At 27.6% G+C, this 14350-nt stretch overlaps 1 protein-coding gene across 5 annotated transcripts; it reads right to left on the reverse strand.

Moving 5' to 3' along the window:
* Positions 1 to 288: 288 nt before the first annotated feature.
* LOC119665890 (mediator of RNA polymerase II transcription subunit 18-like) lies at positions 289 to 7146 on the reverse strand. 5 transcript variants are annotated; one of them, XM_038075159.1, is made up of 3 exons: positions 7054 to 7146; positions 2038 to 2181; positions 289 to 482 (listed from the first exon to the last, which is right to left on the reverse strand). In XM_038075159.1, exons 2-3 carry the CDS (start codon positions 2160 to 2162, stop codon positions 461 to 463), a joined length of 147 nt encoding a protein of 48 aa, XP_037931087.1. In that variant the 5' UTR covers positions 2163 to 2181; positions 7054 to 7146; the 3' UTR covers positions 289 to 460. The 5 variants fall into 5 exon arrangements, with proteins under 5 accessions (XP_037931087.1, XP_037931081.1, XP_037931075.1 ...); XM_038075153.1 differs by lacking the exon at positions 7054 to 7146 and adding an exon at positions 6470 to 6736; XM_038075147.1 differs by lacking the exon at positions 7054 to 7146 and adding an exon at positions 6470 to 6735 and having other exon boundaries at positions 2038 to 2169.
* Positions 7147 to 14350: the final 7204 nt, after the last annotated feature.

A 14350-nucleotide genomic window follows, 5' to 3' on the forward strand; every position in this document is an offset into this window, starting at 1 on the left:
GAATCCATACTACGTTGAAATTATTATACTGGGCTTTGAAACTATAAAGCTCCGGCTGCAAATCATTATAGTACAGCGAATCAATGCTGCGTTTAAAATTTTACCCTGTGCGTTGAATTAAGACAGATATTGTATTTTTTTTATTATTATTGCTACCTTAGTTGTTCGGTATATAATATAATAGTTTATTAGTTATTGCTAGTTTTTGAAATAAGATATAATTAAATAATTTAATAGTCATACAATCAATAAAAGAAAAGAACAAATTGAATTGAATAAAAGTCGTTTGTAAATTGAGACCATAGAAAATGATCGGTAGGTAAACCAGTACTCAGAGTCGAGTATATATAAATTTTCTTGTAAGGACCCTGGCTGTGGCTGAACTATCCCAGCTATAGACACCCTCAACAAAAGGAGGTTCATTACACTAGGTAGCCCACAGGGAAACACATAACGTAACTTAGCGCAGCTGTTCTTCTTTCCTAAAAATCCAAACCACTTTAAAGCATTTTTTAAAATAAATATAAAAACAATAAATAAGTTTCGAAAAAATGATTTTTCTGATTTGTTAATAAAAACTACTATATTAGACAAATTTGCAAAATGGTATATTACTTTTATTATATTACACAGGAAAAAAAATCGTTATGATTTTCGAGTTCTACGTAAAAAATGTAAGTCTCTTGGAAAACAAAGCATTTAATTATTTATAAACTAAAGTAGTGTTATGTAAAGTTAAGTTTATTGAAATAAGTTTATCCAAAATCAAAATTTCCCACTACCTAATTAAAGATCGTATGTATGAAGCAACACAAAATATATTCTTTGCTGTAAAAAATCTTAAGAGCGATTATGCTGTCCAGGTTAAAAATTCACCAATTATATTTTAACATCTAAAGGGAAAAAAAAACCCTTGAAAAAAAAACAAGATGATTTGCCACATTGGTGACGTATAGACTGGCAGTAATTCAATTGGAGATTATTGATAAATTCAAACGTGTTTACTCTGTACTACAAAATATGGGACTATTTAGTGTAAATAAATGCGAGTTTTAGAAAGAAATTATAACGTATACCTTGTGATCAAAAAAAAACTTATTCACGTGAACTGTGATTCCCGCGCTTATTCAATCGGTAAATTTTTTTATTTTCTCACTGGCAATTTTCTCACTGTATAATAATACACATTCTGTCAAAGTTTAACGCATATAGTACGATTAGTTTTTGTTTGGCGTCTATACAAAGTCGAAAAATTTTCGTGTGGTACTGTAATATAAACAGCAATGCAAAAGAAAAAATAATTAGCACAGATTGCGCGAAGGTGTTTGCAAATGCAAAACTATGACCTTGCATCTCTCGGGTAGAAAATAGATCACGAAGACGCTTTGAGCCGTGCACCAAATGATAAAACCGGTGACGGAAATGTTGAAAAAACGAAAACAACATTGAATGAATCAGATTGGTTGTTCAGTACATAGCTTCTAGGCGCTAGCATCCAAAAACTGCTCGATTGTATAAAATTTACGCTAAATGGCGTATTCTGAAAAGTTGTTAACAATTGTTCGTAATAACCATGAGCAAAAAATATAATTATAAGTAAAATAATTTTTTTTATTAATGGAAAATTGTTTAACTTTTTTGTTTAATGTTTTTACTTATTTGTTTATTCTATTATATCATTATAATTTTTTTATTCACCTGTGCTATGACTTTTTATTTTTTTCTCATAAAATTGTCACAAGACTTAAAAAACTTTTTCAAATATTGCAAATATAACAAAACAGCTTAATCGAACCATACTCTTAACTATGATTATGGAAAATAGTCAATGATAGTTACCAGAATAGCACAGTTTGAGTCTTTAACCACTGTGCAAATTGTCATTACGAATAAAAAACAAGTTGATATAAAAAATTTTTTTTTATATGTAAAAGATTAAATTTTAACGCAACTAAGTGTGTGGAAATCAATTCATTTTTGGAAATATTACTCTATATAAAAATTTATATAAAATGTATGTGTAGTGTATTGTATTACCTTTGTTTCAAATGTTCGACAGTAGAATCTAAAACAGATCCTTGTAGTAAGTACTCTTGATTAGGTATTATTCGATTTTGTAAAGCTTGTGATAATGATTCCTTTGACGATGTTATAACAGCCATATCCAGTCTACAATTAAAACTTAAACAATAATTATAAATATTTTTAAATAGTACAAATAAATAAATATAATAATAATATATAATTATAATAATATATAATAATATATAATAATGTATAATAATATATAATAATAATAAATACAATAATACAAAATCAGAGCAACTGTGCTGGCAGTCAAGGCAATAGTCGATTTAACATATTTGACTATTAACTACCTAGTCAAAGCAACTGTGCTGGCAGCGAATCAATAGTTAATGTAAAGATTGTAAATGACTGCAAGAATGTACGAATATGTATACTTCATTTGATATTGCGTATAATCGGCACGTAGCAAAATGTGTATATCTGTTTTTTATGTATAGTTATTAATTACAATACAATGCAAAGCAATGTTAATTACTAAATAAATTAAAAAATTACTAAATGATAGTATACTGTAATTTTTAATGTAAATACCTACACATAGTAGAAAAAGTTTATATCATCCCACAAAATTTCTCTTAAATTTTGCATAACTTATTTAATTTTTACTAAAATTGTTTTCTCATTCGTTTTAACCAAAAAAACAACAATAACTTCAAACATAAAAAATTTACACTTTAAAATAATAATTCAACACCATTACAGGCAAAAGCAACAATTTTTGAAGAAAAATCTGCGTCCACTTCTTAATATTTAGATTTAAATTCACTTGCGAACATAATTATGCAATTAAATGATATTAATTATCAGTTGAATTATGGTGAATTATGGTGTGTACACTGCCTGCTGATATCTGAAGAATGTCAGCAATCTCCCTCACTTTCACTTTACGGTCCGACATAATGATTTTCAGTGTTTTTTCAACGTTTTCTGGAATAACATAACAGCGTAATTTGGCCGTCCAGTAGATGGAATGTCATCGGTATCTGTACGACCACGTTTGAATTCGGCATACCAATAACAAATGCTTCTTTTTGATGGAGCAGAGTCCGAATAATGTTTTTCCAGAAATTCCTGGCATTGAACAGTATTTTTTTTCATTAAAAAACAATGATAAATCAGCACACGGAATTGCTTTGAATTCATTTTTTTTTTTTTAAATCAAAAGTAGCGTCACTTAAAGCAGTGTAACTTGTAAACAAATGGTCGGATTAACATATGATTTTGACAGTAAGCCTAAAAAGGTTGCCACTTTCGAAAAAAAATATTTATTTAGTATTACTGCCGCCATCTATGTGTCAGTCACACATATTATTGAACGAAGTGTTAGTCAAGATGTATCATGACTACCTTGGCTTGATTTACATTTAAGACTACATATACAATCTACTTGTCAAGACGTATATACTACCTTGACGCTATTGTTCTACTGACTTGTTTCACAAAGACGTATTACTACCTTTGAGAGTTTCCCAACAAGTGCCCTTGCTTGTACAATGTGCGCTTATTATACTCAAACGACCGAAGCTTTTCCTGTAGCGCATCGGTACATTTGCCGTTGGTATTTTTGATACTTGTTGGCTTTTGCTGCTGTTGTTCGCCTGGGTGTAATTTCTAGGCTTTATGTTTTCTTGTGTTCTTGAATTCGTCGTGCTTTGTATTTAGTTCAACCAAAGCTTTCATGCTTTGTCTTGTTTACAAACGTGTTTTTTTATTTTTATTTTCTATATAGTGCCGGTGTGTGTGGTTTATTATTTATATTTATTTATTAATAAATACATAAATATTACAAATATTCAAAATATTAATATAAATAATAAATAAGGTGAGTGTATTATTTATTTGTTTAAATATATTTTATATTCCTTGAATTTTTAATGTAATCCTAGGTTTATTCATTTGGTGCAGTTATGTGCATGCGGGGGTGGGTTTATGGTAAATTATTTACGTTTTAAATTAACAATAAAAATTAAACAGTTTTCATTGTAGATATTAACTCCACACTGATTGTATGTAGGTTGGAAATTAGTTAAAATTTCCATCCTTACAATCCAGAAACAGATAATATCGATTAAGCTTTGCAAAAAAGCATATAAACAATGTATGGAGTTCTGAAAAAGAATTATTTTCTCCGATGAGAGTTAATTCTGCATATAGAAAACTTGTGTGAAGAAAACCATGTACAGCCTATAAAAAACAAAACTTAATTTCAACGATGAAACATGGTGGTGAAGGCATAATGTTTTGGTAAGTAATGGTGCCGGTAAACTTGAATTTATACAAAATACACGAACAAATTTGAGTATCTGAATGTTCTAAAAATAAATTTAAAAAAAAGTTCCAGAATGTTAGCGCTTGAGGCAAGTTTTTTGATCCTCAGGAGCATGATCCTAAGCATACAGCAGGGATCGTGGCTTGCTCCCAGGCAACTTCGAAAACTACCACAAAAATAAAATAAATCAAAAAACAGAAATCAATTTCAGTAAAAAAAATTTGCAGACTTTTTCTACTATGTATACATAGTAGAAAATATATCAACTGATGATTTTTATTTTTTTCTTTTTTTTAAAAAAATAAAGATTACTTGCAGCCTTTACATTAATTATTGCTTCGACCGCCAGCACAGTTGCTTTGACTGCCGTAGTTAATACTCAAATATTTCAAATCGACTATTATTGTCGACTTCGAGTTTGAGATCGTGCACAGTCATAAGCTTAGTTAATGAGACAACTGCCAGCACAATTGCTTTGATTGCCGTAGTCAATATTCAAATATGTTAAATCAACTATAGCTGTCGGCTTCGACTAATGATCATGCTCTGTTGTAAGCATAGTTAATGAAACTATTCGTTTTCGCTGTTGCATTTTCATTGTGCTTTTTCGTAGTCATGGTCATAGCAATCAGTTAAGCAATTTTTGTTTTATTTTAATACATTTGCTCTATAAGCAATATATTTATCTTTTAGCAATAATTAAAAAATGTGAAAATTTTGATGATATGCATCAAAACATATGTATCTTAATTATACTAACGATGGTTTTAACAAAAAAGCTACTTATACGTAATTTATGAGCTGTTTATAACAGGGTTCGTATTTGCTCACTCATGAGCAGCTCAGGCTCATGAGGAAGAGCCAATTCTTATGTGAGCCCAAAATTGGCTCATGAGCGTGAGCCCATAATTGGCTCATATTAAAGAACTGCTCACCAGCGAGAGCCTTCAAGTTGCTCATATTGAAGAGCTGCTCATGAGGTCTCACGAGCCGAGAGCTCACGAGCCGAGAGCTCACGAGCTCAACTGTTTAATAAAAAGCGATTTATTAGTTTATTTGCTATATTTGTTTTTATAAACGTTATATGTGAAAATATATAATTTTATATTAAAATAATATAATGAAACAATAATTTGATTTTGAAAAACAAATTTATAAAATATTATTTTCCACAAATAAACAATAAAAATATATTTATTGTTTATTTTAGGAATTTGATTATTTCCATATTTTAGTTAGTTCAAAGTTATTAATATTTTAAATCCTTTTTAATGACATGTTTTCACAAAAAAAAATAATAATAAAATCTTAAATTGGGCGCATGAGATCTCATGAGCCGCAGCTCATACTCTTGCTCACGAGTGTGAGCCCATTTATAACTTAATGGCGGCTCTTGCTCGTGAGCGTGAGCTCTGTAGTTGGGCTCGCTCGTGAGGGTGAGCCATCGTATGAAAAGAGTTTTTTGCCGGCACATGAGCCGTGAGCAGAATGAGCCAAAATGAGCCGCTCATGGGTACGCAAATACGAACTCTGGTTTATAACTCAATTAATAATAATAACTTGAATTAAATGTAACTAATGTATTCCAAATATTTTTATTATACGTTAATACATGACCATTATCAGTATTCTCTTTTCAGTGGCGGATACAACAGAACCGATTCCGGTAAGGTTTTGATTACCGGAATTCCTTCGCTATGATAGAATGACAAAAGTTACATTTTGAGGAAACAACTTTCGGGCTAATACTGTGGCTGTTGCCTCCATGGTAAAACTATGTTACGTTTTTATGGCACGTTCGATGATTGTTATTATTATTAAATTTATTCACTGTGCAATATTAAAGGCTAATCATAATTACAGACACCATTTAAACAATTTATTATAAATGATTTTGAACAGTATCGTGATTCAGTAACATATGCAGATTATTTTGATTAATACTTTTTCTATATCTAAATTTTATTTGTTTTCAGTGAAAAGTATAATTTTTTCGCAAATTTAAAATAAAACACACTATTCTAAACAACTCCACATTTATATTATGATTAACAAAATATAATAAACACGTCTCTATTATCTTATTAAATTCCACAAAGAACCTTCACTCACTCAAACCATCAAACAGAGTACACTATTTCCAAAATATCGAATTTACATGTATATTTAATTCAACAAAAATGCTTTGCAATTAACAGGAGTAAAATTACTTTTTGTGAAACTGTGAAAAATAGCTTAAATAGCAAAATATTTTCAGAAGCGATTTAAAAAATGTGCGTCAAGATAGCGTCGACGATAAGTCCAAAATGGAATTGGAACAGTTTTCGCCGCATGCAGTATACTTTAATTAAGGAAAATTTTATTATTTTATTAAATTAAATGCGGAAAAAGCATTAGTAAGTAGAAAATTGAATTAATTTTCTATCTTCATTCAACTTTTACGTATTAATGATGTAATTAATATGAAAAATAAAAACCAACCCCAATAAATGGGGTCACTAATTTATTAATAACTTTTAAACTAGAGACAATATTTTTTTCTTTTATGGCTCATTTGAAAGAGAATAAAATTTCATATGATGCGAAGTTTTGTATAAGTTGTTCGATTGACTTCGAACAAAATTTTGTAAAAATAGGTCACATTATAAAATTAATTATATCTTTAAAAGCAGAGGTACCACTTTTCTGCAAATTACCTTAATTGAAAGAGGACACTTCAAGCTTTCATATCATGTTATCATATCTATAACTTGATGGATTAACTAAAAAGTTATTGAGTGTTAAAGTTCAGAAATTGATTTTCTTTTAAAAAAGACAATTTTCTTATAGAAAGCATATAGCCGAAGTCAGAAGACAGTTAGCATATAAAAAAACTTTGTATAACCACAATTATTTGAAAACAATCGAAGTTAGTTTAATTATATTAATTCAAAACTATTATTATTATTATTCAAAAATTTTGTACAAAGTTTGTTAATAGATAGCATTCCATCTATTAATTAAATTCGCTGAAAAATTGAAATGGCACTGAAAAAGCACAATGTACAGTTGAAAAGTTATTAGTAAGTCCATAGAATTGCAAAAGAAAAGCTAACGTCGAATTTTTATTACGCTTGATGCATCAATGATATTATCAAAATAAAAAACTAGAATTTTTTCTTAAACGATTGATGTACAATATTTTATATCTTGTTCGATTAACAAATTATATATAATTAAATTAAATGAGCATTAATAAATGTGAGATATTAAGGTCGTGTGCGAGTTATATGGCGTTTACATTGGCCGAAAATGGCTCATTTTGGTCAAAAATCGAAAATGAGTATCGAATGACTCATTCTTGCATATAAAATTTCAAGCGCAAAAATGAGCAATTTTCTCACATTCTGTATGAAAGACATTCGAATGCATTCCACATATGTTCCAAATGCAACGGAAACCATTGAACATACCCTAAATAAAAGCTTTTCATGGCATTTTGACAGTTTGAGAAAGCTGTTTTTGACATATTTACAAAAAAAGGTAAACAAATGTTTGGTGGTTGCATTTTCTTGAAAACGATGCAATTCTTTTTAGAACTTTAACTTCCCAAAAAGTAATTAATCGAAGTTAAAAATATGTTTTAAGTTTATATTGTAAGGTTTGATAGCATATTTAACCTTCATGCAATATTTTTTTGGCACAGACCAAAAATCAAATCAACAAGCAAGTTGCAAAATCAGCTGTTTAAAATGAAAACAAACGAATTACAACGAATGTAAACACTTTCAAATGGGTCATTCAAAATGAGCCATTTTCGGCCAATGTAAACCCCATATTAGGCTAAGGATTCAAAGAAGAATATGTCTATTAAACAATTATGAAAGTAAATTTTAAAACTTTTATATATTTATGAAACGAGTATCATAAAATGATTATTGATTTGTAATTATATTACCATTTCTTGGATCTTCATAATTAAAAATAAAAAACTTAGAACATTTACGTATTTGTATTTGGTTATTTTTTGTGAGAAACGCATAATTAATTTATTTGGCTATTAAATGCGAATTTTAAAAAGCTGTATATCATTACAGCTGACTTCAGAAGAACATCAAACTGGAGCAAAGAATACTTGTACAAGAACGGCAACTTAAATGTAAACAAAAAAAACCAACCAATACCCTCTCAAAATAATTTACTACTACCAAACCAAGCACGTTGTTTTGTTGTTGCAATTCGGCTCACCACGACTGAAAAGTTTCACCACCCCGAACGGAACGTTTCACCACCACGAACGGTCTTAATTTTTTTTATTACGAAAGAGCAATATGAAGAGCGCAAATTGGGTTTTTTTTAGTTATTTTGACAGGAGAAATGCGCCAAAAACTGAAAAACGTAGTCAAATCAAACTGAGTTATAAAAAGTAGTGAATAAGTTTCTTTGAAAAAATAATTATATTTATTATAATTATTATTATAGTAAATTAATATATATTATTATTAATATTTGAAGATGGTGCAAAATTGCGTGATGGGATGTAAGTTATTTAAGGGAATGTATGAATTTCCTAAAAATGACGAAAGAAGGTAAAAAAACAATAATTTATTAATTGTGGATTTAAAATATATGTTTTGTGTTTAATGTGATTTGTTTGTTTTAATGTGTATAAATACAAATTATTAAAGCAAAAATATATGTGAGTGTATATTTAATATATTTTAATAATGTTGTCCTATGTGTTAATTTGTGTTTGTTAAATATGTGAAAAATCCAATAAGAAATATAAAAAAAAACAAAAATTGTAAACAATTTTTTGGTGGTAAAAAGAGTGGAGTATGTAAATTATATTTGTATATTAAAATATTCATATTCAAATGTATGAATAGTTTAAAGACTTTTAATATTATTTAATTTATTATTAATTTAATTCAACAATTTTATTTTTAATAAAATACTTTTATGCAATAAAATAACCAAAGAAGATAAAGAAAAGAAACTGAGAGGAAATTTTGAATAATGGTGCCTCTTTGTGTAATATCGCAAAGAAAATCTCTTTTACTTATTTACCATACCAGAATTGTCAAATATTAAAAACGGTGTGGCTTATAATTTAAATATTTACTACATTGTGGTTGCATATTAGCATGTAGCCATTTCTTCTAATTAGAAGAAATAGTATAAATTATTGTTCTTGGAAAATCCATTGTATATATTAATACGATTATAATGAGTAAATATAGGTATGATTTTTTATATCAGTTTTACTTCAATTTACATAAAAGTTTTAAATGCGCTATATAAATCAAATATAAATGAAGAATTGGTAAACTAAAATCAATAGTAAATATAAAGTAGCTATTATTGATATATGTAAATATGTATATATAATTAGTCATGAAATTGTTTTAATAAAGTTAAAAAAATTGTATCGTATTTATTAAAATAAAAGTTCTTTTAATCATGTTGCACATATACGTTCTATATTTCTATATATGCTGAGCATCTAATAGAAAAGTAAGTATGTGTTCATACATTTCGAGTATTAGGTTGCATTGTTTTAATATTTTGTTTTAAAAAGATTAATATTAATATAATTTTTTGAAATTCAAAAAAAGTTTGGTATATTGTAATGCAATTTTTGCTTGTGCATCAAATTTTTTCAATATAGAAAATCGTAAAAATGTATATACTGTTTACTACTACATATTTTTTGTAGTTTTAAGCAATCCTTTCAGTAAGGTGAAATGTTTTTTGTATATGAAATTCAAGAAATTCTTAACTAGTTAATAACAACATTGTAAACAATAAGGATCAATTTCATCGCATAGTGTTAGAAGAAATATTAAATATATAAACATTTTCCGCACCACCTAAGAGGTATGCTTGCTGGCGTGTTACCGAGTTTTAGGTGTTCGGTTCCCAAATAGGCCTATCCACCAAAATATTTTATTTAACAAATATACAATTTTATGTAAATACAATTTAGAATAACTTAATATATACAAAATAATATTACTATTTTAAAAATATTTAATATTAAACCAAAAATAATAAGGAACTATTAAATTAAAGATAAATTATAAATAAATTTAATAAATTATAAAATTAAAACTAAAATATTTTTTGTTTAAGCAAAAAATCACTTAAAGAATATGAACACTTTTGTGCTGTTTATAAGTGTTGAAAGCATAATTGTTTATATTTAAAATTCGACACTTTATTATCTCGATTGAAATATTTTAAAATGAAGTAAGTTCTTACTTTAATGAAAAAAGATAGAAAAGTTTCAATTTTGCAATTAGAGCAACATATATAGGGATGAACGTTTTCTAATTTATTAAATAAATGTTGCGCTAAACCTAATTTATAGCAACTGCTATCGAACTGATCCGAAAATTGTGATTCTAATTTTTCAATATATGTATATATAATAACAACACTCAATAAAAGTATAATTAATAATATTAATTTCTCTTCAGGATTTTTCCTTTTTTATAATTATTAGTATATCATGGAAAAAATAAAAAATAAAAGCACAACTTTCTAAGTTGTGTTTCTAATGTGTTAATACATTTATATATTTACTTTATTCTACAACAATAAATTGCGTTATTTTTAATTAATAATATACCTTCGATAATCCTTTGGAAAAATATAGAGATGTTTGAAATTTAAACATCCAAGTACGCACTTCCGTTTCAATTGTAAATAAATTTTAATTAACTAATAATTCATATATTTTTCTGGTAATTATCTTTTTTTAATGCTTTTATAATTGAAAACAAATTCCACCTTATTTTTCTTTTAGTAATGTGGTATTTGTGCACTTAATTGCAACTTTGGCGCATTTTCTCGTAACGGATTTTTAATGTCAAAAAACCAAAACAAACAACGAAATTTCTCAGAAACCTCTCTTACTTTAGCAAATATCGTGGTGAGTAGGGACCGGGTGGGCATAGTAGCAGGGTCCGGGTGGGGAAAATATTCACGCGCCATTATGTAGCATTAGGCTTTTTGTTATTGTACTGCGTAATATTTTCACCTCATTACATAAAATTTTTGAATATTTTTTGAATAATCCAGAAAAATTTATACACAATTTTTCGATTGTTTTTGTTAATATCTTTATTGTTTGCTACTCGATTTTGATAATTCTTACATCAATTCATATTAGAAAAATATAAACAATTTAAAAAAATACCGTGCAACATTGTACTACTTTTTATTTTTGTTTTTAATATATATTGAAAAATGTTCGATATGGCGGTATATGTTAGCAGTTTACAGACGAAAATCTTTCTTTTTTATTTATATGCAATATATTTTTGAATTTAATTTAAATATTGAATTTAAAATATTATTATTATATAAATTAAATTTTATTATCATTCCCTTACCACAGAATACAACCGCCTATAGATACTTTTAACAGAGTTCTTTAATAAACTTTACAATGGTGGTGAATTTTTAGCCTTGTACAGGTTTTCACCTTAATATGTTATTAGAATGGTGTTAGTTAACATACATTTTTTTCGTAAAAAATCCACTTTTTTAAACATATATAATTAAAAAACGTTCTACTCGATTTTTGTGAAATTAGTTTTGTTTGAAAGAGTGATCAATTTAGTTTTAGGAACTTTAAGCGTGCAGGTTGTACCTCCTTCGAAATTTAAATAAAATGCACTTATATCGGAGCATGTGCAAAATTTATACTTATTTTAATAATATTTTGATGTTGTAGTTGGGATATTGAAATGATTCTTATTTATCCGGTTTTGTGAAAGCCTTTTTTATACTTTTGCGTGTTACATTTTTTAAAAAGCTTGAAATTTGACGAGTTAGGAAATTTGACTTTGACATCAAATTTCTCAAAATTGGTCTACTCGATTTTTATGATTTTTCTTGCTGTTGATAGCCTGATTAATTCTCTATTAGATGTATTTCCGTGCAATATTGTACCTGTTCTAGATTTTTCTAAAAATAAATTTTTTCAAAAAAAGTCGATTTTGGTCAATTTTTATTTTCCCTATAATTTGAAAAATACGCATCGTATCTCAAATTGGTAAATGCCAATCGAAAGATCTTTCAAAACTCTATAAGAATAATGCATTTTGTTTTAGTTTAATTCCATATTTTAACGAAAATATCATTTTTAAAAAATTTTTTGAAAATACAGCCCTGCTTTTTCCAGCAACGTTGCTAACTTGGCGCTGGTAAAGTATTCTTTGAACTGGAGTCTTGACTTCCCTTGTACAGGCTGCAATAGCGAGTATGTTGTCCATCAGAGGATAACAATTTCAGAAATCGGTTTTTGTCATTAAGTAATTTTTAGCAATGAATTTGCGTTGTAGCTTTCATATAATATGTTATAATATATGTTATAATATAACACCTACAGAGGAGCAGGAACATCGTTGTGTATTAGATTAATTGTTGGTTTCTAATATTTTGGTCTTATTACTACATATTTTATTACAGTTGTAGATGATTTTAGTTTATGTAATATATGTAAGAAATAAGAAAAAAAGGATCAAGATCCAAGAAATCAAAGGACTTATCACGGCTTCAACAACAAAATGTTTGCAGAAGTTGCATAGATTAGAGGAATGAATCTCGACTCAAGACATGCTGCCCAGTGGATTAGTCCCATATTTTCATCTAAGTTATTCAGTTGTGCAAGTGTTTATGTTCATTTGCAGAACTTTTAATATTGGCTTCTTTGACAAAGTCAAAAACAAAATTTTGAATATGTTGAACACAAACAAAATTATGCAAACGTCAAAAATTACCAAAACCATATTGCCAAGTCATTAAAAAGAAATTCACTTAGTTTTTTGTTTATAATATTAAATAAAAGTAATACAAATTTTAGAAAATACAAGTATTTGCATAATTATAGCAAATGCTCATTGAATAATGAAAAATATATGCAAAAAGTAATCACTTTTCGGTTAAAAGTTTTCTAATAACCATGATTAATTATTTTTAATACAAATAAAACAAAACGTTTTAATAAAATTATTTTTTATTGAAATTTTCTATATTCATTTAAATTCACGTATGAACACATCATCTTATGAAAATACTAAATTTCCCTCATTTAGATTGCAACTTTGGCTAACTCACACACGACCTTAATGAGCATTTCCAATAAATTTTGTAAATATGATATTCGGTGTATAAATATATAAAAGTTTTAAAATTTAGTTCCATAATTTTTTTTCTGAATCCTTCTGCATAACTTAAGCGAGAGCCATTTTGAAATCTTCGTGAATAACATGCACACGACGCTTACGCAAAGCGTACATACATGATTCTATACAAACGACGTTGACATCTGCACCAGAAGCTCACGATATAAGTTTAGCTATTTTACGCAAATTAATGCCGCGAGACAAGTTCATTTTACGAGAATGAATTTTGAGAATATCTAAACGAGTTTCTTCATTTGAAAGGGGGAATTCAAATTTTTTTTATGAGAGAATTATCCTCCTCCACAACATCTTTAAATATTTCGGAAGAATACCCACTTTTGCATAAAAGCCCGCGCTAAATAGTGTAATGAACCTCCTTATGGTGAGGGTGTCTAGAGCTGGGATAGCTCAGCCACAGCCAGGGTCCTTACAAGAAAATTTCTACTTACTTGTCGTTTGTTGCCTCTCGACCGTTTTAGTTTAAATTTTACACGATTTTTAATTCAGTTCTTATTATTTCTTTATTAAATCTAAATTCCTAAATGGGCAATAACTTATAAGCTATAATTTACCAGTATTTATGTAGTTATTTTCTTTGAAAATAAAAATGCAATATTTTTCGACACTCTTTTATTTAATTTAACTTAATTTAATTTAATTTAATTTATTTAACTTTTATTTAATCAAAAAAAAACTTCTTTAATGATAACTTCTCAAAAACTTATCGACTTCTTCAAAAAACGTGTGTCTTCACCAAAAAAAATCTCTTTTTTTCTGTCTTTTCTATTTTGTTTTTTCGTTTTTGCTTTGATTGATT

This window comes from Teleopsis dalmanni, chromosome 1 (assembly GCF_002237135.1).
Source record: "Teleopsis dalmanni isolate 2A chromosome 1, ASM223713v2, whole genome shotgun sequence".
Taxonomy (NCBI): domain Eukaryota; kingdom Metazoa; phylum Arthropoda; class Insecta; order Diptera; family Diopsidae; genus Teleopsis; species Teleopsis dalmanni.